The sequence below is a fragment of the Bos taurus genome, chromosome 6 (assembly GCF_002263795.3).
Source record: "Bos taurus isolate L1 Dominette 01449 registration number 42190680 breed Hereford chromosome 6, ARS-UCD2.0, whole genome shotgun sequence".
In the NCBI taxonomy this organism is placed as follows: domain Eukaryota; kingdom Metazoa; phylum Chordata; class Mammalia; order Artiodactyla; family Bovidae; genus Bos; species Bos taurus.
Genome location: NC_037333.1, coordinates 101044688 through 101071107, shown reverse-complemented (window position 1 = coordinate 101071107; position 26420 = coordinate 101044688). Strand labels below are relative to the sequence as shown.

General features: G+C 39.5%; 1 protein-coding gene across 13 annotated transcripts in view; it reads left to right on the top strand.

Moving 5' to 3' along the window:
- Positions 1 to 26420, top strand: part of MAPK10 (mitogen-activated protein kinase 10) — a 622226-nt gene that overhangs the window by 458979 nt on the left and 136827 nt on the right. For all 13 annotated transcript variants that reach the window (NM_001318200.1, NM_001318201.1, NM_001083728.3 and 10 more), the window contains one exon: positions 2594 to 2763. In NM_001318200.1, the coding sequence (NP_001305129.1) occupies positions 2594 to 2763 (170 nt within the window). The remainder of the gene's footprint in view (positions 1 to 2593; positions 2764 to 26420) is intronic.

Below are 26420 nucleotides of genomic sequence, written 5' to 3'. Positions count from 1 at the left end.
TTGTTTCTGTTATTATCCACACCCATTGTCTAAATTATAAACTGTTTAGTCTCCCGTGAATGGGCTTACAATGCTCTGATTCTTAATAGTCTTGTTTAATTTTCTGTTCTGTGCTTCACAGACTGCCTCCTGAATTTCAAACCTCTCATCACTGTCTTTGTAAATGACTTGGATTTTCAGTCTCTGTCCAAACAACCTAGATTCCTAATATAGTCCACTCTGTTCTTTGAGGTCTGTGTGCATTGGTACTGGATTGTTTCTAGCATATACATCCCAATCATAGATTGCTTCTGTCATGAGAATTCTGGTCTCAAGTCTGTCTGAGGTCTTAAGATTCTTGCACTAGATTCATAGATTTTGCCACCATGTCCGCACAGTCCCCATTGTATTCTCCTCATTTGCATCGTTGATGCTGCTTGCCCATCTTCCAAGAGCATACTAGGGCAAATTAGTTTGTACTCCATTTCAGTTTTTTAATTAAAAATGAAATGCCAAAATGTCTAAGGATATATGCAGTGGAATATTACTCAGCCACAAAAAGGAATGCATTTGAGTCAGTTCTAGTGAGATGGATGGACCTAGAGCCTGTTAAACAGAGTGAAGAAAGTCAGAAAGAGAAAAACAAATTTGGTGTATTAAGTCATATATATGGAGTCTAGAAAAATGATACTGATGAAACTATTTAAAAGGCAGGAATAGGGACACAGACATAGAGAACAGATTTTAGACCCAGCGGGGGAAGGAGAGGGCGGGACAAATTGAGAGAGTAGCATTGACATATATACACTACCATATGGAAAATAGATAACTAGTGGGAAGTTTTGTACAGGAACAAGGAGCTCCAGCCAGTGCTCTGTGACAATTTAGAGGAGTGGGATGGGGTGGGAGGGGACATATGTATACTTACGGCTGATTCATGTTGATGTATGGCGGAAGTCAACACAATATTGTAAAGCAATTATTCTCCAATTTAAAAATATTTTTTAAATGTCTAGGAAATGGTTTTATTATCAGCTAGAATTTCAGAGCCTGAGAAGGTTTAATTTTTCTTTCATATTATGTGAGAATTAGATTTTCTGAGGTCAGTGTATGTTAAAACCAAAGACCTTTAGTTTAGATTCTGGGCTCAGAACATTAAAGCCAGTTTTGTTTTATTTTTTACTAGTTGAAACTTTGGCATGCTCAAAAATTGTAAGGTACATAGAAAATTATTCACTGTGTGGAAATGTCCCATTCACTATGAGTGGGGAATGTCCCACTCGTAGACCACTAGCACTGGCTGATAAACCACATCTCCTGTTATTGTGGACACCAAAACATGCCCACAGGTCTCCCAAATGCCTGCTAAGGGTTGGCACCACCTCTAAAGAGAACCACTGGTTTAGACTGTTCAGTTGTCAAGTGCTGGAACTTGGAAGGAACCCATGGAGCATGTGTGTGCTCAAAACTTGAACAACGTAAGCAAGAAGGAAATGAATGACTTTTTGGGTAGGCATCCACCAATGTGTGCCGCAAGGAAGAGGCTGGATAATATTCTGTAACGTCCCTTCTCACTACAGAATCCAAACTACTTAATGTCATAGAAAGCAATGTAAGATCATTTATGCATAAACAATGATCATGGATAATGGATATTTACATTATATATATTCATAAATCATGATTCAAAATAGCAATTTCTTCAATTGCTAAATATAATGAATAGAATTTCTCTTAGTGATAAATGAAAGATATAGCAATTGAGATACTTAAAATCTAAGCTTGAAATAAATAAAAAAGCTGTCATGTGGCATTTTAGAACAGTGTTAGGGACTAAAATCTTTCAATGCAGGATAGTAGCACTTTTGGTATTATTGAGAGCAAAAGAAGTCAACACTATTTAATTCAAACTTTCCAAATTAAAACTATGCATTATTTTGTATCTCATTTGTTTCTGAGAAAAGGATGTAGATACAACCTTTTTTTTAAGGCAAATTAGCCCTCATTGCTCTTTTTCTAAAAATTTAGTTTATTTATTTGGCTGTGCCAGGTCTGAGTTGTGACAGGTGAGATCTTTACTTGTGGCATGCCAACTCTTTGTTGCGGCATCTGAGAGCAGTTCCCGGACCAGGGATTGAACCTGGGCCCCCTGCACTGAGAGCACAGAGTCTTAGCCACTGGACCACTAGGGAAGACCTGAATACATTCTTTTATTCTTCTTCATATGGCTGTTACAACAGATGATCAGGGATCATCCTTGACGTATTAATATCTAACATGGTCTCTGGGGCCGGTATATGTTTGGTAGGTGTTTGCTGCATAAATATATGGTTTCAGTGAAACATTTCAGAAAAGATGAGGCAGATCTAAGAATATTTTATCATAAATAGTTTTAACATCGAAAACAAATTTTTCTTTGCACATTTCTAAGCTCTTTTACTCCAGATTATCATGTGTGGGCTAATAGATATTTTTTCCTGTGTGAAATGCAGGTTTATAGAATTTTGTTACAGATGACACAGTATTAGTAATCATCGAAAGAACAGGCTTCTCTGCGGCTCATTGCCATTCTGGCTGTCCACTTGTCTCATGTTTTTGTTGTTCTTTTCCACAGGGATTCGATAAACAAGTGGATGTGTCATATATCGCCAAACATTACAACATGAGCAAAAGCAAAGTTGACAACCAGTTCTATAGCGTGGAAGTGGGAGACTCAACGTTCACGGTTCTCAAACGCTACCAGAATCTAAAGCCTATTGGCTCTGGGGCTCAGGGAATAGTCTGGTAAGTAGGATGGATTTAACTTCTATTTTTAGAGGGAAACAGCTGTATATGTTGACTAGCCACAAACACACATATACAAATAAACAGTATGACTTGAGATGGGAAATATCCATTCTACCAAGGAAAAATAAATTTATGAACATTATTAGAAGTTTATCGACCCATTGGTTAACAATATGTACATCTTTGCTTGTGACTAGCTTTTTCCTAGTCAAAAAAAAAAAAAATCCATTACACAACAGCCATAGAGGAACCAAGAAAACCAGAGGTTTTGCTAAAGCATTTCAAAAATCTTATTTGGATGTTTTCACAGCAAGAAATGAGGAAATATGTGTTCAGATGACCAGAAAATAAAATTCTCTACTCTGTAGAGTAGAATTCTATACTCTGAAGAAGTATAAATGAGATCTCAAATGTTTCAGTGACTTTTAAAGCTTAATGTTTAAAATTCATTTTTAAAAAAATTTTTATTTTATTTTATTTTTAAACTTTACATAACCTGTATTAGTTTTGCCAAATATCAAAATGAATCCATCACAGGTATACATGTGCTCCCCATCCTGAACCCTTCTCCCTCCTCCCTCCCCATACCATCCCTCTGGGTCGTCCCAGTGCACTAGCCCCAAGCATCCAGTATCGTGCATTGAACCTGGACTGGCATCTCGTTTCATACATGATATTTTACATGTTTCAATGCCATTCTGCCAAATCTTCCCACCCTCTCTCTCTCCCAATTCAGTTGCCTATTAGAAAAGAGGTATTAAAAAAATGTTTGTTGAGTATTTCCAAAATGGAAAGATTTGGGCTCCTTGGTAACCATTCTTTTTGTGACATTTTGAGTGGCAAATTGAAATGCTGACAAATCAGGATCTAACTTACTGGTTATAAAACTCTTGCAAAAGTGATGATACCAGATTGGTAAGCATTTATTTTGTAGTTTTAACTTGTAATTTAGCAACCAAATATATTTAGTGTGAACTTCTTAGTGTAATTTTCAATTTTGTGGCTCACAACTATAAGTAAAAATTTAGGACACGCATTATAAATATACATGTATATTGATATTTATTTATAAGGGATATTTACTTATAACAATATATTTATTTGTTGTATAAATTAAAGCTATAGTAGAGATATCTGTTTAAAAATACAAATATCCCTTTTAAGAGATGAATGAGATGAAGATGAAATAAACATTATTTTAAACGTTTTTTTAAAAATAATTTGACTTATTTTGTTACTTATTTTTGGCTGTGCTGGGTCTTTGTTGCTGCAGAGGCTCCCCCCTCATTGCAGCGAGTAGGGGCCGCTCTGTAGTAGTGGTGTGCGGGCTTCTCACTGTGTGGCTCGTCTTGTTGTGGAGCACGTGCTCTAGAGCGTAGGCTCAATAGTTGTGGCACACAGGCTTAGCTGCTCCACAGCATGTGGGATTTTCCAGGCAAGAGTACTGGAGTAGGGTGCCATTGCCTTCTCCGTTTATCAAATATACCAAGGTTTTTATTGAAATTCACCCAGGGAATTTCAGTCTTTGCCAATGTCAATCAGAAGCTGTTTTTGCAATTTGAAGATGGAATATTTTAACATTTTAAAATAATGGGCCAAAACTTCATTGTGTAGATATTTTAAAAGCTAGGTAAATTTTTATTTTTAATGTTTATTTATTATGGTGCAAGGTTGCAGGTCAATATCTTTGTAACACAAAATGTCACAGGTGGCACAGTGGTAAAGAATTACCCGCCAATGCAGGAGATATAAGAGATGTGGGTTCCATCCCTGAATCAGGAAGACTCCTTGGGAAACCAAACAGCTCAGTATTCTTGCCTGGAAAGTCCCATGGGCAGAGGAGCCTGGCAGGCTATTGTCCATGAGGTTACAAAGAGCTGGACACAACTGAGTGACTGAGCACACACACACACACACACACACACACACACACACAAAGTTGCAGGTGAACTTCTGTGTTACACAAAACAATTTCAAAGTGTGGTAGACAGAATAATGGTCCTTCAAATAATCCCCAGAATTCTTGGTATGTTATCTTATTTGACAAAAGGAACTTTTGCCATATAACTTTAAGATGAAGGGGTGTTAAAATGGGGGGATTGATTATCCTAGAATATCAAGGTGGGACCAATGTAATCACATGAATTCTTAAAAATGGAAATGGAAGACAGAAGAATGGATAAGAGAGATGCAAGGAGAGAGAAGGGAATAGGGATTCAAAACATGAGAGGGGCTTGCCTTGTTGTTGCTGGTTTTGAAGACAGAGGCAACATGTCAGGAGACAAAGAGTAGGGCAGCTTCTAGAAGCTGGGAATAGCCCTCAGTTGCCAATTAGCAAGACAATGGAGATCACAGTCATACAACCATGAGGACCTGAAATTTGCCAGCAATACACAAATGAGCAAGGAAACAGGTTGTTCTACAGTACCTCCAGAAAGGAACTCAGCCTGCTGACATCTTGACTTTATCCCTGAGGGACTCATGTAGGACCTCTGACCTGAAGAACTGTAAGATAATAAATTTATGTTTGAGCAGCTAAGTTTGTGGTGATTTGTTGTGGCATTAACACTAATACATACATTATAATATTCTACTATTAAGATGATTGCTATAAATCTCTTAAAAAGCAGACACACCAAACTATATTATTTTCAAAGGAGTTCAGAGTGCCTTTGTCAACTGTCCCCAAACTGTGAAATTCCTTTTTTCCTTCCAAGTTGCATCTTTTACCCTAGATTATATATGACCAAAGTAAGGAAGATAAAATGTGCTTGGGAGAGACCAATATTAATTATCAGTCGCTTAGTCGTGTCCGACTCTTTGTGACCCCATGAACCGCAGCACTCCAGGCCTCCCTGTCCATCACCAATTCCCAGAGTTTACCCAAACTCATGTCCGTTGAGTCAGTGATGCCATCTAACCATCTCATCCTCTGTCGTCCCCTTTTCCTCCTGCCTTCAATTTTTCCCAACATTGGGGTCTTTTCAAATGAGTCAGCTCTTTGCATCAGGTGGCCAAAATATTGCAGCCTCAGCTTCAACATCAGTCCTTCCAGTGAACACCCAGGACTGATCTCCTTCAGAATGGACTGGTTGGATCTCCTTGCAGTCCAAGGGGACTCTCAAGAGTCTTCTCCAACACCACAGTTCAAAAGCATCAGTTCTTCAGTGCTCAGCTTTTTTTATAGTTCAGCTCTCACATCCATACATGAGTACTGGAAAAACCATAGCTTTGACTAGATGGACCTTTGTTGACAAAGTAATGTCTCTGCTTTTGAATATGCTGTCTATGTTGGTCATAACTTTCCTTCCAAGGAGTAAGTGTCTTTTAATTTCATGGCTGCAGTCACCATCTGCAGTGATTTTGGAGCCCCCCAAAATAAAGTCAGCCACTGGTTCCACTGTTTCCCCATCTATTTGCCATGAAGTGATGGGACCGGATGCCATGATCTTAGTTTTCTGAATGTTGAGCTTTAAGCCAACATTTTCACTCTCCTCTTTCACTTTCATCAAGAGGCACTTTAGCTCCTCTTCACTTTCTGCCATAAGGATGGTGTCATCTGCATATCTGAGGTTATTGATATTTCTCCCGGCAATCTTGATTCCAGCTTGTGCTTCTTCCAGCCCAGCGTTTCTCATGATGTACTCTGCATAGAAGTTAAATAAGCAGGGTGACAATATACAGCCTTGACGAACTCCTTTTCCTATTTGGAACCATTCTGTTGTTCCATGTCCAGTTCTAACTGTTGCTTCCTGACCTGCATATAGGTTTCTCAAAAGGCAGGTCAGGTGCTCTGGTATTCCCATCTTTTTCAGAATTTTCCACAGTTTATTAATTATTAGTAAGGCTTAATTTGGGCTTCCCTGTGGTTCAGCAGTAAAGAATCTGCTTGGAATGCAGGAACCACAGGGGATGTGGGTTCGATCCCTGGGTCAGGAAGATCCTCTGGAGGGGGGCGTGGCAACCCACTGCAATGTTCTTGCCTGGACAATCCCATGGACAGAGCATCCTGGTGAGTTAATAGGATTGCAGAGAGTTGGACACGATTAAAGCAACGTAGCAGCACAAGGTTTAATTTATTTTCTAGATTACATGTTTATGTTTTCTTCTGCATTCTACTCTGTGGTTTGGATACCACTTTGAGAGTAGGAACCCCATTTAAGAGGTCACTGCATCCATGAAGAATTTTCAAAGTAAAATAGAAAATAAAATAGAAACAAAAATTCCTGTGAAGGAGGAGAAATAGCAGATGGAGAAAGTAGAATGATTCATGGATACCTTTTTAAAATGGAAAGTTGTAGAACATGAGAAAATTTTCCCAAGACCCGCAGTTTGGATGCTCCAATCTTCATTGGAATCATTTCATTTTCTTTCAAATAAAACTACCACAAAAATCAGGAGTAGTATTAAGAGGAAGTTAATAGATTTTTAAAGATTAAAAAATAGACCCAAAGCACCATTTTGCTCAAGAAGTTAACAGATTGCCCCAGAAACATTTGAAAATCTACTAGAACTAATAGTTTTGTAGTATTTTCTATAGGGCATTAGCTAGTTGCTAGTGTTACTCATTCAGTCATGTCCAAGTCTTTGCAACCCCATGGACTGTAGTCTACCAGGCTCCTCTGTCCATGGAATTCTCCAGGCAAGACTACTGGAGTGGGTACCCATACCCTTCTCCAGAAGATCTTCCCTACTCAGGGATTGAACCTTACATTGCAGGCAGATCCTTTATCACCTGAACCACCCGGGAAGCCTTTTATAGGATACATTGGGCCTCTGTTTCTTCTTGTACAGAAATGAAATCATACAAGATCTTAAGTATAGTAATTGAAACAAATTTCAGTAAATAAGTCCTTGAGTACAATTTTTACTCCAGTAAAATCAGTAAAATTAATGATAGCTTTATCAGCAAACTTGTCAATAAAAGGACATCTGAATTCCAAAATATTAGCCTTGGAATTTCCTGAGATTAGAGGAAAATAAAAGTAGCAAAGACAAACATGAAGGGGCAGAAATGGGATAATGTATTCCTCTCCATCCTCTTCCAGTGCCATTCTACCGCACGCACAGACACAATTCCAGCACATTCCCTTCTGTCTGTGTATACAGTTGTCTCTTCCTTGTCCCTCTTCCTCAACCTAACTTTGAGCTATCTCTGTTTACTTACTATAATTTGGGTTTGTGATGTGCTGTTTTTCTGGAAGATCTGCTTTTGTAGATTTGTCCTATCTACCTTTCTTATATTTAATTTTTTTTCCTGTTACCTTTTGTCAGTGGTGAGTTCATCCACTTCTCTACACCAAAAACACATTTATTCCCAACATGATTGCAAAATCCACACCTTTCCTCTGTTCATGAAATCTCAGATTTGCATATTTTGAATGTCCCACGTAGGGTCGCAAACAGTCAGAAATGACTGAAGAGACTTAGCACACACATGCATGATCCTGAGTAGAGTAACTGGGAGAAGTTGGAAACTGGGAGTGTCTGGGGTCCCCAGAAGGAGGTGGAGGGCAGACAATGTGAAGCAGATGATTTATTTTATTTTATTTTATTTAGAACAGGAATAAGACATGGAGGAACCAATTCCTTCTCCTCCAAATGGGAAATTCATCATCAATTTTTTTTTTTTATTTTGGCATACATCACTATAAAATTCTGTGTATATGTATAAGAAGGATTTTGCTTTTCAAGTGAACTGTTGATATATTAGTACTTATGTCACAGAATCTCAATTCTCCTAAGTTGTTTAAAATGGATTATCCTTTCTCCTGTTCCTGTTACCTTAAACTTTTTATTGGTTTTTTATATGCTGTTTCCTCTCTTTGAATGGCTTCATTGCTTACTTACTATCAGGAAAATAAGTAGGCAATACTAAAGTATTTTCAAAAGGAATTCACCATTACCATGCTATTTTTCATTCACCATAGATAATAGACCAAATATGTAATTATTTAGAATCATTAAATAAAATCTAATATAAAATCTTTAGAATAAATTAAAAATTTCTTTCTACCACTGAGGAAAATATATTACACATTGAAACAAAAAGAAACTGATGACTTTCCTTCTGCATGGGAACAAAGAAGTCCTCTGTGGCTTCCTAGGTGGGGAATCATAAAGTGATGTATAAAATGTATTTTTAACAACAATAGTCAGGAGCCAGATGAACAAATCATTTCAGAACATCTTTTCAATCATCAGAAGAGGATCTCATTAGCATTGTGTCTACTACCAGCTCCAGAACAAAAACTGAATGTAGGAAGAAATCAACAGCAGGGAGTCCATTATCTTCTCTTACTTCAGTTCTGCTGTTGCTTGTCAAACCCAGAAAACATGTCTATTTTCTCAGTTCTTTCTGCAAAGATGATTTAAAGTGACAGTGAAATGGTGGCAAAATTCAGGTCAGTCAAGTTCAGCAGAGAAGACTTGCCAAGTTTGATCTGCCCCTTAATCGAAAAGAATGGATTGCACAGTTTTAAGTGACAGGAAGTATTTTAAATGACATTTTCTTTCCTTCTTGAGGTTGTTTTCTTTATCATCTGTGCATGTGTGCTAAGTCACTTCAGTTGTATCTGACTCTCTGTGACCCCACGGACTGTAACCCACCAGGCTCCTCTGTCCATGGAATTCTTCAGGCAAGACTACTGGAGTGGGTTGCCATTCCCTTCTCCAGGGGATCTCCCCAACTCGGACTGAACCCACACCTCCTGCATTGGCAGACGGGTTCTTTACTGCTAGTGCCACCTGGAAAGCCCCTCTTTATTATCTACCTGTAATCAACTTGTAAGCAGTCCCAATGCAATTTTGTAAGATGATCTTTTACAGGATATTTGTGTCAAAGATGTACGCTGAATGCTGAAAAAGTATAGACTTACAGTGGCTTATTATAAAAATGTATACTTAGAAAATTAAATATTTATTATACACTGTGTATTAACTAAACTTTCCTGAAAGTCCAATTAGAACAGGAGAACATAGAAATAGAAGTAATTGTAGTCCTAAGATGCCCTGGTAATAATGCAGTGGGTTAATCAATTCTAAATTAGATACATATCCATATGTGTATATAAGAAATGAATATATAACAAATACATAATTTATAACATATTGCATACATATATGTTAATGTAATTTACATAATTTACAAAAATGTAAAAAATCACTTCTGGTGATTGTCCTTCAATCAGTGGTCTATAGCAATAAGCTCCGATGCAGATAAACAATCTAAGATTTAAGTTGTCAAACATGTTCAGCAGAACATCGTGTGTTCATGTATTCTTATTTCGTTACCTTCCTTTGAGAAGTGGATACTGGTGAGTACAGTGAGCCTGCCTAGCAATGTCCTATCATCCTGGTCAGGTTACGGATCCAGGAGATGGTGAAGTACAGGGAAGCCTGGCATGCTGCTGTCCACGGGATGGCAAATACTCGGACACGACTGAGTGACTGAACTGAATGGAGACTGAAAAAGTGTTTAGAGTTCCTGTACTTGTGGCTTTTAAAAATCTGTTTAATATGGGTGTGATCTACATGGAAGGAGGACAGGGATAGAAAACATTCTGTAAGAAACACTGTGATGCGGAAAACTAAGTCGGTTACAGCATTTTATCTCATGGGCCCATTCTTGGCTCAGCATCTGAAACTGTAGTTGTATTATTTTGGTAGCCATATACAGATACATATGTGTTGGAACCTTGTTTACCCTCAAATAGGATTTAAAGTGATGAGACCATACTATAGCACAGGAAGCTCTACTTAATGCAACATGGAGATCTGAGTGGGAAGGAAATCCAAAAAGTAGAAGTTCTGTGTATGTGTTGGCTGATGCATTTTGCTATACTGTAGAAATTAACACAGCATTGTGAAGTAAGTATACTCCAATAAAAATTAATTCAAAAAGAAAAAAAAGTGATGGAAAAGATAGATGAGACTTAGTATCCATCTAATTTTTAGGGAAGATGGTTATCATATGCCTCAAAGTAGAATCTCCTTAAGGGTGATGATATAATAAGGCATACAACCTAAGCTGATTGAAGATCTCCCCTGTGCTTTAGTAGGGATAAAAAGAAAAGGAGTTTTCTTCATGATTTGTTTTTTTAATTGTGGAACATAATTTGTTGGTTTTCTTCATGGCTTTTTTAAATGGAACTGTGGAACTGTGGAACACAGTTTGAATCTTTGCCTTCCCATTTCCACATCAGATCAGATCAGATCAGTTGCTCAGTCGTGTCCGACTCTTTGCGACCCCATGAATCGCAGCACGCCAGGCCTCCCTGTCCATCACCAAACTCCCAGAGTTCCCTCAGACTCACGTCCATCGAGTCAGTGATGCCATCCAGCCATCTCATCCTCTGTCATCCCCTTCTCCTCTTGCCCCCAATCCCTCCCAGCATCAGAGTCTTTTCCAATGAGTCAACTCTTCGCATGAGGTGGCCAAAGAACTGGAGTTTCAGCTTTAGCATCATTCCTTCCAAAGAAATCTCAGGGCTGATCTCCTTCAGACTGGACTGGTTGGATCTCCTTGCAGTCCAAGGGACTCTCAAGAGTCTTCTCCAACACCACAGTTCAAAAGCATCATTTCCACATAGTACTTATAATAATAATAATAATGAGTTGTACCCTCAGTGCTCAGCATGTCTAACTCTTTGTGACTGGATGGACTGTAGCCCACCGGGCTCCTCTGTCCATGGAATTCTCCATGCAAGAATACTGGAGTGGGTTGTCATTTCCTCCTCCAGGAAGTCTTCCCAACCCAGGGATTGAATCTGTGCCTCCTGCATTCACAGGAGCTACCTGGGAAACTCCTCGCAAGTAGGATTACTGTGGGTAGGCCAGAGCTCTCATCAAAAACCAAGACAACCACGAACCAGCCCCCAAGAATTTCTGAATTTGTTCAAATGCTCAAAATAATTACTGATAATCATCAAATCACATTATTAGAGCATCAAAATCCTTGGAATTTTCTTCAAATTATAGTAGCTTCTATGTGCTTTAAAAACTGAGTTATGGAAAGTCTCCCCCTTTTAATGTTCATTTTTATTAAAAAAAAGATGTTATTGACTCACTGATGCTTTTAGCAGCTTTTCTCATCTTGATGATGAATGGGAGCTCTTTTATCTAGACTCTGATTTAATCACCCTTGAAATAATGGCACACATTTACAAAACGACTGGCAAAGGTTAAGAAATATCTGTAGATACACACCAAAACAAAGGCGTTGCAACCTTGGCAGTGTTTGGTTGTATGATGGAAAGATATGCAATATATGTTTATTGCTGATTGAGATTGGGATGGAAGTTGAGTAAATTATCTGAATTCTGTAAAATATTTGCACATTTAAATACTGTTGATTCAATTAAAGATTTTTTTTTTGTTTGTGTGTGTGTGTGCTCAGCCATGTCTGACTCCAACTCTTTGCAACCCCAGGGACTGTAGCCAACTAGGCTTCTTTGTCCATGGAATTTTCCAGGCAAGGATATTGGAGTGGGTTGCTATTTTCTCCTCCAGGGGATCTTCCCGACCCAGGGATCAAACCCTCATTTCCTGCATCTCCTGCATTGCAGGTGGACTGTTTACTGCTGAACCACCCAGGAAGCCCTACACATATTTTAAGATACCTCATATTATCATGCTCAGTCATTATAATTATCAATACACTTACACTTCAGAATAATTGAATTTCCCATTGTGCTTTATCAGTGATAGTATTTATCATTCAGTCTTTCAGAACTCATCTGTACTCAACTGTGAATGGAGACATTGGTATCTCAGAGGACTCAAATAGCATAAAACAAATTAGATATATGAGATTGCTTTATAAATCTGATGTTGTCATGAATTTTAGTAGATTTCAAGGAAGGTAGACAATGTTACTCTTCGATCAATGGAAAATTGCAGAAGGTCAACACATGTAACCCAAGATGGCTGATTGCGACAGTTGCTTAGACTGTGCATATTGTTTGCATATTGTAGTTGAGAATATGGGATGCAAAAAATGACTTATGTAATGCTCCATGATGGAGTCAAGAAAAGCCTCTGAACCTTTTCATTCCGAGTTTCAGTTAACCAAGGATATTTACAATATTTACACAAATTTTAAATATTAGTTTTTAAAGTTGCAACACGGTGACACAGAGTCTGCCAACCATCTTGAAGCACAGAATTTGGATAGAAATGTTTTATGGTAATTAGGTTGATGGTATGAAGTGAGACCATCCAGAGGGTGATCAGGCTTCCTGAATAACACAAAAGAGGCCTGATCAGTGGGTCCCAGATGATGGTTTTATTTTGCTTCTGGAAACATCACTTTTGATCCTGTAGTGCATTTTTCTTCTTAGAGTTCCTAATGAGCCATTATACTAAACAATGCAGCGTTACTCACACATTTCCATTTAGCCTCTGACTAGGGGACATGATTGCCTTCTGATCCACATCTGGAATATCAGCACACTTTTGTGTCCCTGTTATTTTCCATTATTTTTACAACTTAGACCCTTAATTGCAAACTTCTTTTTTATTTTTTAATTAAAAATTTCCATTATAGTTTATTACAGGATACTGAATGTAGTCTCCTGTGTGTAGTGGTTTTTTTTTTTTTTTTTAAACACAACCTTCTTGGTATAAGGAGCATTGAGCTTCAGATATTGCCTTTTGTATTGGTAAGACAGTTGAGGTTGTGATGGTGTAATAGGACAGAATTAGACACTGTATTCTCCTTCTATATGTCACTGTTTTTCTTGGCCTTGTTGCCTAGCATAAGCCCCAAATATTTACTTGCTCTATTACTTGACTAGTGATTAAGACTTATACACATTACCTTTTTTCCCTTCACTGAGAAAAGGTAGACTTTAAGAAACCATGGGTAGAGGAGTTTCGTAGCAGCATGCTTTTAGGGAAAACATTATACAAGTTCCATATTTCTGTGTGTTAACCATAAAGTACATATGTCCATACTTATATAATTGCCAGTGCGATACATGATGGCATAGCTTGTATGTAATCTTAAAACTATGTTTAATTTTGCAATGTATTATGGACATTTATTCTGAATCCTGTCTTTCTTTAATAAACTTGGCAATTAATTTATATCCCTGTTGTTAAAATGGACAGTGAGAGTTTATAGCTGAGAAACATTTTTGTTGGCAGAAGGGATAAGTAGTCATTTAAATTCCATAGATATTTATTCACTTATGCATGACTGAGTCTTCTCTGTAAATCAGTTATTGATATAAACGTTAATGTCCTATCAGGAAAACTATTAATAATAAACAAATGAACTATTTTTTTTTCCAGTTTCTACTTCAATTCCAAAGATTAAGAGTTTAAGTGACACTAATTCTTATTTCTTTTAGGATGTGTCTTCTAGGTTATCAATAGGTATTTTCATTGCAAAGCTAAAATTAGTTTATGCTTCATGTACTTTTTTGCTAGATACATTCTGATTGTTTGGATTAGAGGGCATTCATGGTTATATACATATATAAACTATAACCTAAATGTAAGTGAAAAAGTGAAGGGGCTCAGTCATGTCAGACTTTTTGTGACCCCATGGACTATTGCCTGCCAGGCTCCTCCAGCAAGGATTTTCCAGGTAAGAATACTGGAATGGGTTGCCATTCCCTTCTCCAGCGGATCTTCCCAACCCAGGGATCAAACCCCAGTCTCCTGCATTGCACGCAGACTCTTTACTGTCTGAGCCACCAGGGAATCCCTAAAAGATTAATCTTGTACTATCTTGCATGTTCGGAAAAAAACATCATTCTTCACAGAAAGGAGACAATGTCTTTGGTTAGATTAAATTATGCTCAATATAGATGGGCTTCCCAGGTGGCTCAATGGTGAAGAATCTGCCTGCTACCAGGAGACACAGGTTTGATCCCTGGGTCAGGAGAATCAGCCGGGGAAGGAAAGACAATCCACTCCCATATTCTTGCCTGAAACAGCTCATGGCCAGAGGAGCCTGGTGGGCGGCAGTCCATGGGTTGCAAGGAGTCGGACACAATTTAGAGACTGAACAACAACAAATAACAGATGGCAATTGCTATTCCTCCGACTTCATTGATTATGCTTAGCTACTGGTCTTAGAGATCTTTCCATTCTATCTGTAGATTAATATGACTTAAAAAAAATGGAGAGCAGGTAGGTGTAATAAATTTGCTATCTAAAAATACTAAGGCGCCAAGGAGCTTTTTATAAAGCTCCGAGGGAAGGTACTTGGCCCCCTGTCTTCTGCAGAGTCATGCTTCTGGCCCATTCCAGCATCCTGTTCTGTTTATAGAGTTTGAGCTGTCTTGCTAATCACGGATTTGAATGTGGAAGCTGAGGACAAAGGAAGATATCTTTTAGAAGTTTGAGAGACAGCCCTGTCATTCCCTCGTTCCACTCTCTATTCCTGGGCTCGTTAAATGTATTTGAAATACCTGACCTTGTCAAGCGACTTGCACTTTGCGTGTCCAACATGCAGCACTGAGTGTTTGAATCCAGTGTTTGAATCCAGCACTGAACCATTGAATTTTAAGCTTCTCGATACGATGGGGTCGTCAGTCACCATCAGAGAGGGAATTTAGCCACTTCATATGACATGGGGCTTCTTTCGTTTAAAGACACGGACTTTAGAGACCTCTTAGCTGTGCTCTTCTTTGTCTATGTTCATCATTCAAAATGTTTCCACAGAAGATTTTCATATATCCGTCCATAAAATCAAGATTGTACTCCCAATCCAGAGAGCTACAATGCTGAATATATTTTAAACATTTTTTCACTGGGCTCACTTGGGACTGGAAAATATAGCCGGGGAAAGATGCCCTGCACAAGCGCATATAGATGAGGGAAGTGTAGGGGCTGAAACCCAGGCTGCCCTTCAGCCTCCCAGCAGTGTGCCCTGTGGGGGAGGTCCCCTGTACCCCAAGGAGTTGCCTGCTCCTAATTCACACACCACACCTGAGCTGCTAATGAATGAATGAACTTTGGATCCATGAGAGAAACTTTGAAAGACTGAGGGCAAGAGGGAAAAGAGGGAAAGATTGAGGGCAAGAGGAGAAGGAGGCGACAGAGGATCAGATGGTTGGATGGCATCATTGACTCAGTGGACATGAGGTTGAACAAACTCTGGGAGATAGTGAAGGACAAGGAAGCCTGGGGTGCTGCAGTGCATGGGGTTGCAAAGCGTTGGACATGACTCAGTGACCGAACAGCAACAAATGAGAGAGGCTCAATTTACCTAGCAAAAATAGAAGTTGAAGAGTAACTAGTATGCAGTGGAAATCTAGTAAATTTCGGAGGTTAAATAATTCCCTGGTGGGGAAATATAAGAAAATAGAGAGGAATAGGGAGCAGAGAGAAATTAAAAGTCAAATTGTTGTCACACACTGATGCCGTTCCTTCTCGTACCTTCTTTCTCTCCCTGTATGTCCTTACAGATGTCAGTCTTTCAAGGTTTCCCTGTTCTCTGTCATCCTCCTGCTAGATTAACATTTTTCCTATTAAGTCTGGAGCCATGAAAATAATTTCAAAGACTGTATAGGAGGCTGTCTGTTTTCTTCCCTCTCTGTCTCCTGCAGCTCTCTGTTTTCCAAACCCTCATCCTGGGCAGCCCCACGAGCTGTTTCCTCCTGCCAAAGCCTGAGCCCAGCTGGAGAAAACACATAATCACGCTGATTTCCTCCATTATAAGTTTATGAGCTTCATCCTCAGCTGGGCCCTTGATGCTGCTTAGCAATCCTTTTACTTACATGTCTCATCAGCCCCCTATCCCATTTCCCATGGTGGCCCTTACAATCCTTTTATGACCGTTATTGCAAGCTCCTGGTTCCACTTCACCCACGCTATTCTTGGTGGAAGGCTTGCCTCCTTCTTCCTGGAGAGAACAGATGGCCTCAGTCAGGCCTGTGAGCTCTCAATTTCCCCTTCCACCTCCTAACTCTGTCTGCAGTCTTCTCTCCCAATTAGTTCCTCCGTGAGGAACTCTGGAGGTGGGCGCCCACCAGTGTTCTTAATTTCATTCCTTGCCTCTGGGGTCTGCCAGTAGTTCCCTGTCTTGCTTCAACTCTCTCTTCTCCAGTAGCTTCTTCTGCCCAGACCCTTGAAGACCTCCCACTTAACTCTCGTGTAAAAAACATTATTTAGAATATGCCTGATTTGTGCCTCTTGATTCTCTTTTCTTCATCATCAAACTTCTGGATAAAATAGTCTACATTTAGGGCCTCACATACTGTTTAAATTCTCATGCCACAGACAGCCCCATTGCTAGTACCATCACCCCCTTGGATGGAGTAGGATGCTATAGAGGCTACCATTGACCCCTAAATGGTTAATAAGCCACCAACTTCTTTTTCAGCCCTCGTTTCTTTACTTCTTTTTAATGTTTGGAAATAGTAAGTATTCATTTAATTCTTCTTGAATGTTGTCTTACTTTGATTGTCAAGCTGGGAATTTTCAAAATCTGCCCTTTGGAATCAGATGAACTGAGTAGCACGTGAAGTGCTGCATGATGGTTAAGAAAGCAGATTTTGGAGTCGGACCGCCTGATTGGGATCTAGGCTCAGTCTTACCCATGTGTGACCTCAGTTACTTCATCTGAAGATGGGGATAGTAGAAATATGCATGTATAGCATGTATAGCGTTGTTGTTAAAACAAATTAAATTAGTTAACATAGTGTTTGACTTTAGTAAGTAGCCAGTACATGTTGGTTTTCATTAGTGTTGGCTGGTCTGGGTCATGGCCAGTTGCTAAGTGACTGGCTGGATGGAGAACTGTATTTGATAGCATAATGCTCAGAAAGATGGAGAAGGCAATGGCAACCCACTCCAGTACTCTTGCCTGGAAAATCCCACGGACAGAGGAGCCTGGTAGGCTGCAGTCCATGGGGTCGCGAAGAGTCGGACACGACTGAGCGACTTCATTTTCACTTTTCACTTTCACGCATTGGAGAAGGAAATGGCAACCCACTCCAGTGTTCTTGCCTGGAGAATCCCAGGGACAGGGGAGCCTGGTGGGCTGCCGTCTATGGGGTCGCACAGAGTCGGACGCAACTTAGCAGCAGCAGCAGCAGAAAGATAGTAAAAGAAAAATCAATCCAAAGTTCCCGAAGGCAGATTGGAATCAGGAGCCAGAGCAAAATGAGCAAAAAGGCAGGTACTAATTCTAAATCCTATGGAGAGGGAGATTCTAAAGGGGGAATGGAGTCAAATGCCAAAAACCGGTATGAAGGTGGGTCAAAATGGGAGGAAATTTGGAGACAATGGAATGACTGTAGGACAAATGTCATGAATATTATTGGCTGGTGGGTGAGTGGTTGTGATGTTAAACTGGGTTGAAGCCAACTGTTTCCTGGTCCCTTCCTGCTTCTCTAACGAATAATTATCTATCTCTTTTATGAGTAATTTTTCTCTACTTTTCAAATATTTGTATGCTTTAAATGTTCGTCCAACCTTGGCTTTTCATTTCCTTTCACAGTTCAATCCCTAATGTTTTCCACATTTATATTGTTCTGGCTACACCTTGTTTCTTTTTTTATTGATATAATGTATATTTAATCATCTACTTCAAATATACATTTTTATTGAGGTATAATTGCCATTAGTTTCAGATATATAGCATAGTGATTCTATATTTGTGTATATTTAGCAATGATCATCACAATAAGTCTAGTTAATATCTGTCACCATTCATTGTTACAAACATTTTTTTCTTGTGATGAGAACTTATGAGATCTACTCTCTTAGCAACTTGTCCCTTGGACTGCAAGGAGATCCAACCAGTCCATTCTAAAGGAGATCAGTCCTGGGTGTTCTTTGGAAAGATGATGCTAAAGCTGAAACTCCAATACTTTAGCTACCTCATGCGAAGAGTTGACTCATTGGAAAAGACTCTGATGCTGGGAGGGATGGGGGGCAGGAGGAGAAGGGGACGGCAGAGGATGAGATGGCTGGATGGCATCATCGACTCGATGGACATGAGTTTGAGTGAACTCCGGGAGTTGGTGATGGACAGGGCGGCCTGGCGTGCTGCGATTCATGGGGTTGCAAAGAGTTGGACATGACTGAGTGACTGAACTGAACTGAATTATTAACTGTAGTTAAAAGGGTGAGTCATCTATTCAGTGATCAGAGGAGCCAGGCTGATGAAGGCTCTGTCATATTCATCTTGTGGCATCTAAGGTCTCCAGACAACAGCAGGGGATAAAGCATGGAGTTACTCTTATTGCACAGGCCCAGAAGGGGTGTGCTTTCCTCTGTTTACAGTCCAGTGACCAGAGCTCAGTTACAAGGCTGTTTAGGAGGCTGAAAATATCATCTAGCCATGTTCCCAAGAAGAGGAGGGGGACTAGGATTTGGAGTCTTTGCCCTATTTTATTTATTTTTATTATTATTTCTAAAAAATATAAATATAGCTTAAACAATAAGGTATATTATTGCTGGGTATATCATTTCCCAGATTGATTAATTCAGAGGCCCAAAAAATGTCATCAAGCACCCAGCCTAGGTGCTTTTTGCCTTTTCCCTTTACCATCCACAGCATGTAGGTTTTCAGTCTCAGAGTTGTCCCTCATGGTCACAAGATGGCTGCCATAGCTCCATAAACTGTATCTGCAGATAATTTCATCTAAAGACAGAAAAAGGAACATTTCTCATCGTGCCCCCTGCCTCCCACCCTAAATGTCTACCACCCACCTGAATCCAATGTCAGTGCCTCTCTGATATGCTTCCACACCACTCCATGCTTCTTTTGTCAAATCATCATCATGCCGTATTTATGTTGTTTCTTTGTAGTGTTTCATTTCCCACTTGACTATAGAAGCTCTTACAGACAGAGACTGTCAAACTTGATCCCAATTGTATTTCTAAGGCCTAGCACAGTCCTGGCTTAGAGTAGACACTTAAAAAGTATTTATTGCTGTTTTCTCTTCTTCATCTCCTGTTCACCCCCCAGCTCACTGGAATCCACTGCTGTGCACACTGCTCTGTGGGAACTGCTTTTACTAAGTTCCCAGTAACCAAATGACAAAGACGGCAAGTTCTCGTGGGTCTCTTCCTCTTTGGTTTAGCACTTGCGACTTCATTTTGGCACTCTCTTATTAAAGGTTTATCTTTGAGTTTTTCAGCTGTACCTTCTCAATTCTTATGTGGATTCCTTTCCCCTAAAATTTGCTTGCAAAGGAGCAATCTTGAGTGTTCAATGCTTGCTTTACACAGATCAAGGGAAGAGTATATTTTTAAAAACAGGGAAAATCTGTGTACCCCATCTGATGGGAAATGCTGGATGCTGGAGATTGAGTGTGTGGTGAGGAAGGTGGGTAGCAGAGAGACAAGTCTAGAGAAGTAAGAGAAGATAGAGACAGATGTAGAAACAGAAATAGTGAGAGAGAAACCAGCGACAGATGCACAAAAGGAAGAGTAAAGATGGAGAGATGTGGGGGCACAAAGAGGTGGCTGAGAGACACGCAGAGAACAGAGAGAGGCAGAGAGCCCGAAGAGACCAGCAAGTGAAAACATATCTGTTAGAGAACAATTTCTGAGGAAACAAGACGATGCTTACGGGATTAGCTTTAAACAGATAATAATTCTTCATGAAAGAGCAAAATTGAGAAAAACGCTTTTTTCTTTCGTTTATAGAGAAGCGTCTTCGATATATTGTGTAACATTTCTTCACTAACGTTGCTTTACTCTCAAATAGAGGTAGAGATCTGAATGGACAAAGAAGTCTTTTGACCATGCAGCTACATATGAAAAGGCAATTGAAAGAAAAAGTGGGACAAAAGAGAATAGCGTTAGTCACAGAGCAGTGCTTATAAAATTGCACTGACTCAATGGACATGAATCTGAGCAAACTCCAGGGGAGATAGTGAAGGGCAGGGAAGCCTAGCGTCCTGCAGTCCATGGAGTCACAAAGAGTAGGACACAACTTAGCGATCGAACAACTGTTTCTTTACCCTTTGAGGAGGATGAAGCTTATTAGTTGAAATGCTTTATGATTAATAGCTTTTCTTTTGGTAAATAGCATGATAATAGGCAGGGAATGGAAACAGACTCTGCTACCATGTCCATAGCAGATGACTTGTCTAACGATGTTCATAGATCTCTGCTTCTTTTACATCTCATTCTAAGTTTTTAATATCTATATTAATTTATTTTGTCCTGAAAGCAAACAAGAAGTTTCTAGATCTGATGCAGAATATTGTTACTTATAGCAACAACTGCATCAGTTACCAATGTCCCCTTTCAGGGTTAAGCTATAAAAGCCAAATATTATCCTGTATAAGCAGATGGGTTTTTGAAAACAAGAAGAAATCATGAATCTTAGAGTTTGTATAGGAAATGCAACACAGCTGCAACCTCCTCCTTCTAAGACAGAGTGTGGGAAGTGGGGAGGGCAGGAGAAAGAGAGTGAGAGATCTAATGTCTGAAATATGAAGAATCTTCTCCAGGAAGAGAAAGGAAAGGTCTCTATTTAACAGTCCTTTGGAATGTAAAAGGATGGTTCTGATTTTCACTTGCTTTGAAATAAAAACACATTTTTCTTGGGAAGTCTCTATTTGCTTTTTAATTTTCAAGGTCTGTGCTTGAAAAAATTATTCCTTCCAAGTTCACATATTTCTTTAGCCTCATGATTTGAGTTCCTTTGATCACCCACCTGAAGTTCCCTTCTGTTTGAATGACAGTTTTTAGATAAAAAGTAAACACCAAAGGAATCTGGGTTTAAAATCTGCCTGAACTGGCACAACATCATCCCCATATATATATTAGCTGAGTGACTGCATGTAGATTACTTACAATCTCTGATCCTTGCTTTCAGTGTCAGTAGAGGAGCATAAAAAGTGCCCAGCACAATCTTTGGGTGCATAGTAGATAGTTAATTCCTGAAATTCCATCCTTAACTATGGCAAAAAATTATGAGAAAGAAAATGAACTTCCTCTAAAAACTAAAGGAACTAGCTATATTTTTCTTTTTTCTCTCCCAGGAAAAGAAAAATCCTACAGCTGAATTTGAGAAAACAATGATATTCAATGAAGTAACTAACAATAGCAAATTTGTCATTTATTATATTAATTGATTTTTTTGGTTGGAATCTTTAACATTTTTGATAGCTGAAACAGATGGAGAAACAACACTTCCAGCAGTATATTTCAGACTTGACCTATCCTTGGGCTTCAAAAGGGCAGGATTGGTAAGAGAGTCTTTGGAAGCAACTGATCTGCCAAATCTGGGCAGTTTATATTTATATTTGGGTCTGCCTATTGATGCTTCAAAATATTGACCTAATTAGGAGTCCTAAAACAAAAAATAATCTAGCTATATTATCTGGGTCATCAGAAGGATGAAGTTTGTGTTATTTTCTTGATAGCTTGCTTGCAACCCTTTCATAATTGAGTTTTGTTTTTTCCCATGGGACAATTAAATCCCAGCTGGCTAGCTTCCCTTTGTCCTTGTTCTGTGTCAGAAACTGCAACTGATTAAGAATGGAGTGAAAACTTGTTGATGAGCAAGAAGATCTGGATGACTAAATTCACTGCTACAGCTTTCTGATTTGAGGTCTGTCTTGGTCATCTCAGGCTGCTATTACAAAATACCGTAAACTGGCTGGCTTACAAACACCAGGCATTTATTTCCCACAGTTCTGGAGGCTGGAAGTCCAAAGTCAGGTTGTCTGCATTGGTGAGGGTTCAGTGTCTTATGAGACCCTGTTTCCTAGTTCACAGATGGCTCTCTCCTCAGTGTTATCACCTGATGAAAGAGGAAGCAAGGTCCCTCCGGACTCTTGGAAGGACACTAATCCCATTTATGAGGTCATCCCTCATGGTTTCATTGAATTGTCCTTACCTCCCCAAAATCTCACTTCTTAACATGATCACAATTAGGGGGTAGGGTTTCAATGCATGGACTTGGGTGATACCAAACATTCAGTCATAGCAAGTCCGTGGTGGATACACACTGATGTAACCCCCAATGAGTCAAACCCTTGTGTAACCTTCTCCTCTTGGGAGCAGATGGAACCTGTGTCTTACGTCCAGTCACTTAAGTATGACAATGGTGATAGGATCATCGCTTCCTTGATTAGATTGTAAGACACTCTTAGGAGACTGAGATGTTTTCCTGCTGGCTTCGAAGGAGTGAGCCATTATGTAGTAAGTGGGTAATAAGCCTCTGACTTGGAGGTGGCATCTAGAAGCTGATAGGAGCCTCTGGCTGACAGCTAGCAAGAAAGTAAGGACCTCTGTCTTACAGCCACAGAAGAGTGATTTCTTCCAAAAACTATGTGAGCTCAGAAGAGAACCTTGAGATCTAGAAAGTTCCTTCAGCTGTCCGACACCTTGATTTCAGCTTTGTGAGATCCTGAGCAAAGGGTCCAGCTAGGCTATGCATGCCTGGAATCCTGACCCATGAAACCCCTGAGATGATAAATTTTGGTTATTTTAAACCATTAAGTTTGGGGTAATTATTATGCAGCATGGAAAACTAATTCAAAGTCATCTCATTTGCCCTCAGAGGATTATTCAGTTAATCCTCATAAGTGGATGAGATTCTTGCAAGGCTGATATCTTAGAAGTGCGTCAAACATACCTACATTCCCACGTGTGGAGGATTTTACACAAATTTACATCTAATGGCTACTGAGTCATTCATTTTCTAGTGCTGGAAGTAGGTTTTACACTGTTAAACTTTGCTGCAATCAGGAATTCTACAGCCATTTTACTTAAATATGCATCTTACAGGTAAATGTGGAGGAAAGTGAAAGTGTTAGTCACTCAGTCGTGTCCAGCCCCATGGACTGTAGCCTGCCAGACTTCTCTGTCCATGGATTTCTCCAGGCAAGAATACTGGAGTGGGTTGCAATTTCCTTCTCCACGGGATCTTCCTGACCTAGAGATAAGCCTGCAACTCCTGTATTGCAGCCGGACTCTTTACAGTCTGAACCACCAGGAGTCACTACTTACAAAGAGCATGTTTAAAGAGAAATAAGCCTTGTCTGACAGAGTTTTCCAAAGAATACTGAGTCCCTGGTTTTGACCTTCCTCTAACTACTAGGCATTCTTCTCAGTGAAGATATGTAGATGCAACAGAATTGTTAGTTTGTTATGGGGTGGTCTGATGGTTGTATATAACTAAATGAGAATGACCAAGTCCACACTGTGAAAAAAATAAAAAAAGATAAGTACCTTAGTATGTAATTAATATAACATCAATTGAATGGTTATAGATTTTAATATTCAGCATACATAGATTTCAGCCTAGTTGCTGCCACTTCTTAGCAATATGACCTGAAGCTCCAGAGCTTCTTTCCTTTTTTGCAAAATGAGATAGTAATACCTATATCACAGGATTATGTGAGGGTATGTAAAGATTAAAATGTATAACATAAGTAAAATGCAACATGCAGTATGTGACACAGATGTTCAACAAATTCTGGTTCTGTCCCTTCCTAGGCCCAAACTGACACACACACACACATACACGCACGCACACACACTCAAACTCACAAACATGTGCATACCCTTCATAAAAGAACTCTTTGATCTGGATTGAAGATTATTCTCTTTTTTTTTATGTTTATTTTTTTTACTTTACAATATTGTATTGGTTTTGCCATATATCAACATGCATCCGCCATGGGTGTACACGTGTTCTATTCTGGCCCGATCTTGATACTTCTTTTTGTCTTACTAAATGTGAATTGTGTTTATCTGTTTTTATTACATTAATATAGTAAAAGATGCTTTTCTTTAGCATTGCCCTATTAGATTGTTCAAAGTGGATTTTAAAAAGTCTAATCTATATCAGTAAATTCTATAGAGCTTTGTTTTGTTTATGTTGAACACAAGATTCTCCCTGCCCCTTACTCCCAATGAGGAGATGGACCTTATGACAGTTTCCTCACATTTAGGGATCGATTATCTTGTGTCACAACACCTGTGGTGTGTGCTGTACCTCTTAGCATCTTGTTCAGTGGTCAAGTATCTCATGTTCACTGTGGACTTAACTTCTTGTAAGATACTAGCAAGGCTTCCTAGGTGGCGCTAGTGGTAAAGAATCCGCCTGTCAATGCAGGAGACACAAGAGACACAGGTTCAATCCCTCGGTCATCCCCTGGAGTAGGAGGTAACCCACTGCAGTATTCTTGCCTGGAAAATTTCATGGACAGAGAAGCCTGGTGGTCTACAGTCCATGGGGTTGCAAGGAGTTGGGTACTAGCATCATTTTTTGTAAACAGTATCTTTTTTATAAGGTGGTTTCATGTTCCTTAACTCAGTCTTGGTCATTAGCCATTCTGAGCTTGACTTGTATGTTTTAGTACAGCTGAATCTTTAGAACATAAGACAGAATCTTGTAGAACTGATGTTGCAAATAAACCATGTATCTTTGGGTAAGTCAGTTGTCTTCCTTAGGCCTCGATTTCCTCTTTATAAACAAAATGGATTCAGTGATTAGAAGTCTTGCTAGCTAAAAATTAAGTCTTGCTATGTAGCCCATTTGCTATTTATGGAAATGTACAATATGCTTTTTCTTTCCATTTGAAAACTGCTGCTGACAAGCACAGTGCTTTTAGCACTTAGCAAAGTATTTGTTGTGCATCTGTTAGGAACCTTGGCTTGGGAGCATGGGAAGTAATTGCCAATTCTCAAGCCTCTGCAGCCAATAGTCTGTGTCTATGTATGTATACGTGAGTGTGTATCTGTCTGCACACACTCATGCCCACATGTGTGTGTACATTGCAGCCAGTAGGAATCTGAATGAGTACATAAATTTCCTATCCTTTAAATGATGAGTAGAATATATAGTTCTTACTGCCAAAGGTAAAATTTCTTTCATTTTCATGGCTTCTTATTCTTTGGAAAATCTGAAACACCTGAATGTTATCATCAGCTTGCAGATCAAATACAAGTAATAGACCAAAAAAATTGTGTGTGTTTGTATGTGTGCATGTGTGTGTGTGATGGCAGTGGGATAGAGGGGATGGGGTAGAGACTGATGTTGTTTTGCAACATTTGATTACTAATTGCTATTAAGAGATTTGGACTGTGAAGAAAACTGAACGCTGAAGCATTGATGCTTTTGAACCATGGTGTTGGAGAAGACTCTTGAGAGTCTCTTGGACTGCAAGGAGATCCAACCAGTCCATTCTAAAGGAGATCAGCCCTGGGTGTTCTTTGGAAGGACTAATGCTAAAGCTGAAACTTTGGCCACCTCATGCGAAGAGTTGACTCATTGGAAAAGACCCTGATGCTGGGAGGAATTGGGTGCAGGAGGAGAAGGGGACGACAGAGGATGAGATGGCTGGATGGTATCACCGACTCGATGGACGTGAGTCTGGGTGAACTCTGGGAGTTGGTGATGGACAGGGAGGCCTGGTGTGCTGCAATTCATGGGGTTACAAAGAGTCGGACACGACTGAGTGACTGAACTGAACTGAGCTGAAGGGGCGTCCCTGGTGGCTCAGACAGTAAAGAATCCACCTGCAATGCAGGAGACAAGGGTGCGATCCTTGGGTTGGGAAGATCTTCTGGAGAAGGGAAAGGCTGCCCACTCCAGTATTCTTTCCTGGAGATTTCCACGGACTGTATAGTCTATGTGATCACAAAGAATCAGACATGACTGAATGACTTTCACTTTCTTTCTCTCTTACACATAGGAAGGGTATGGTTGTTGAATCTAG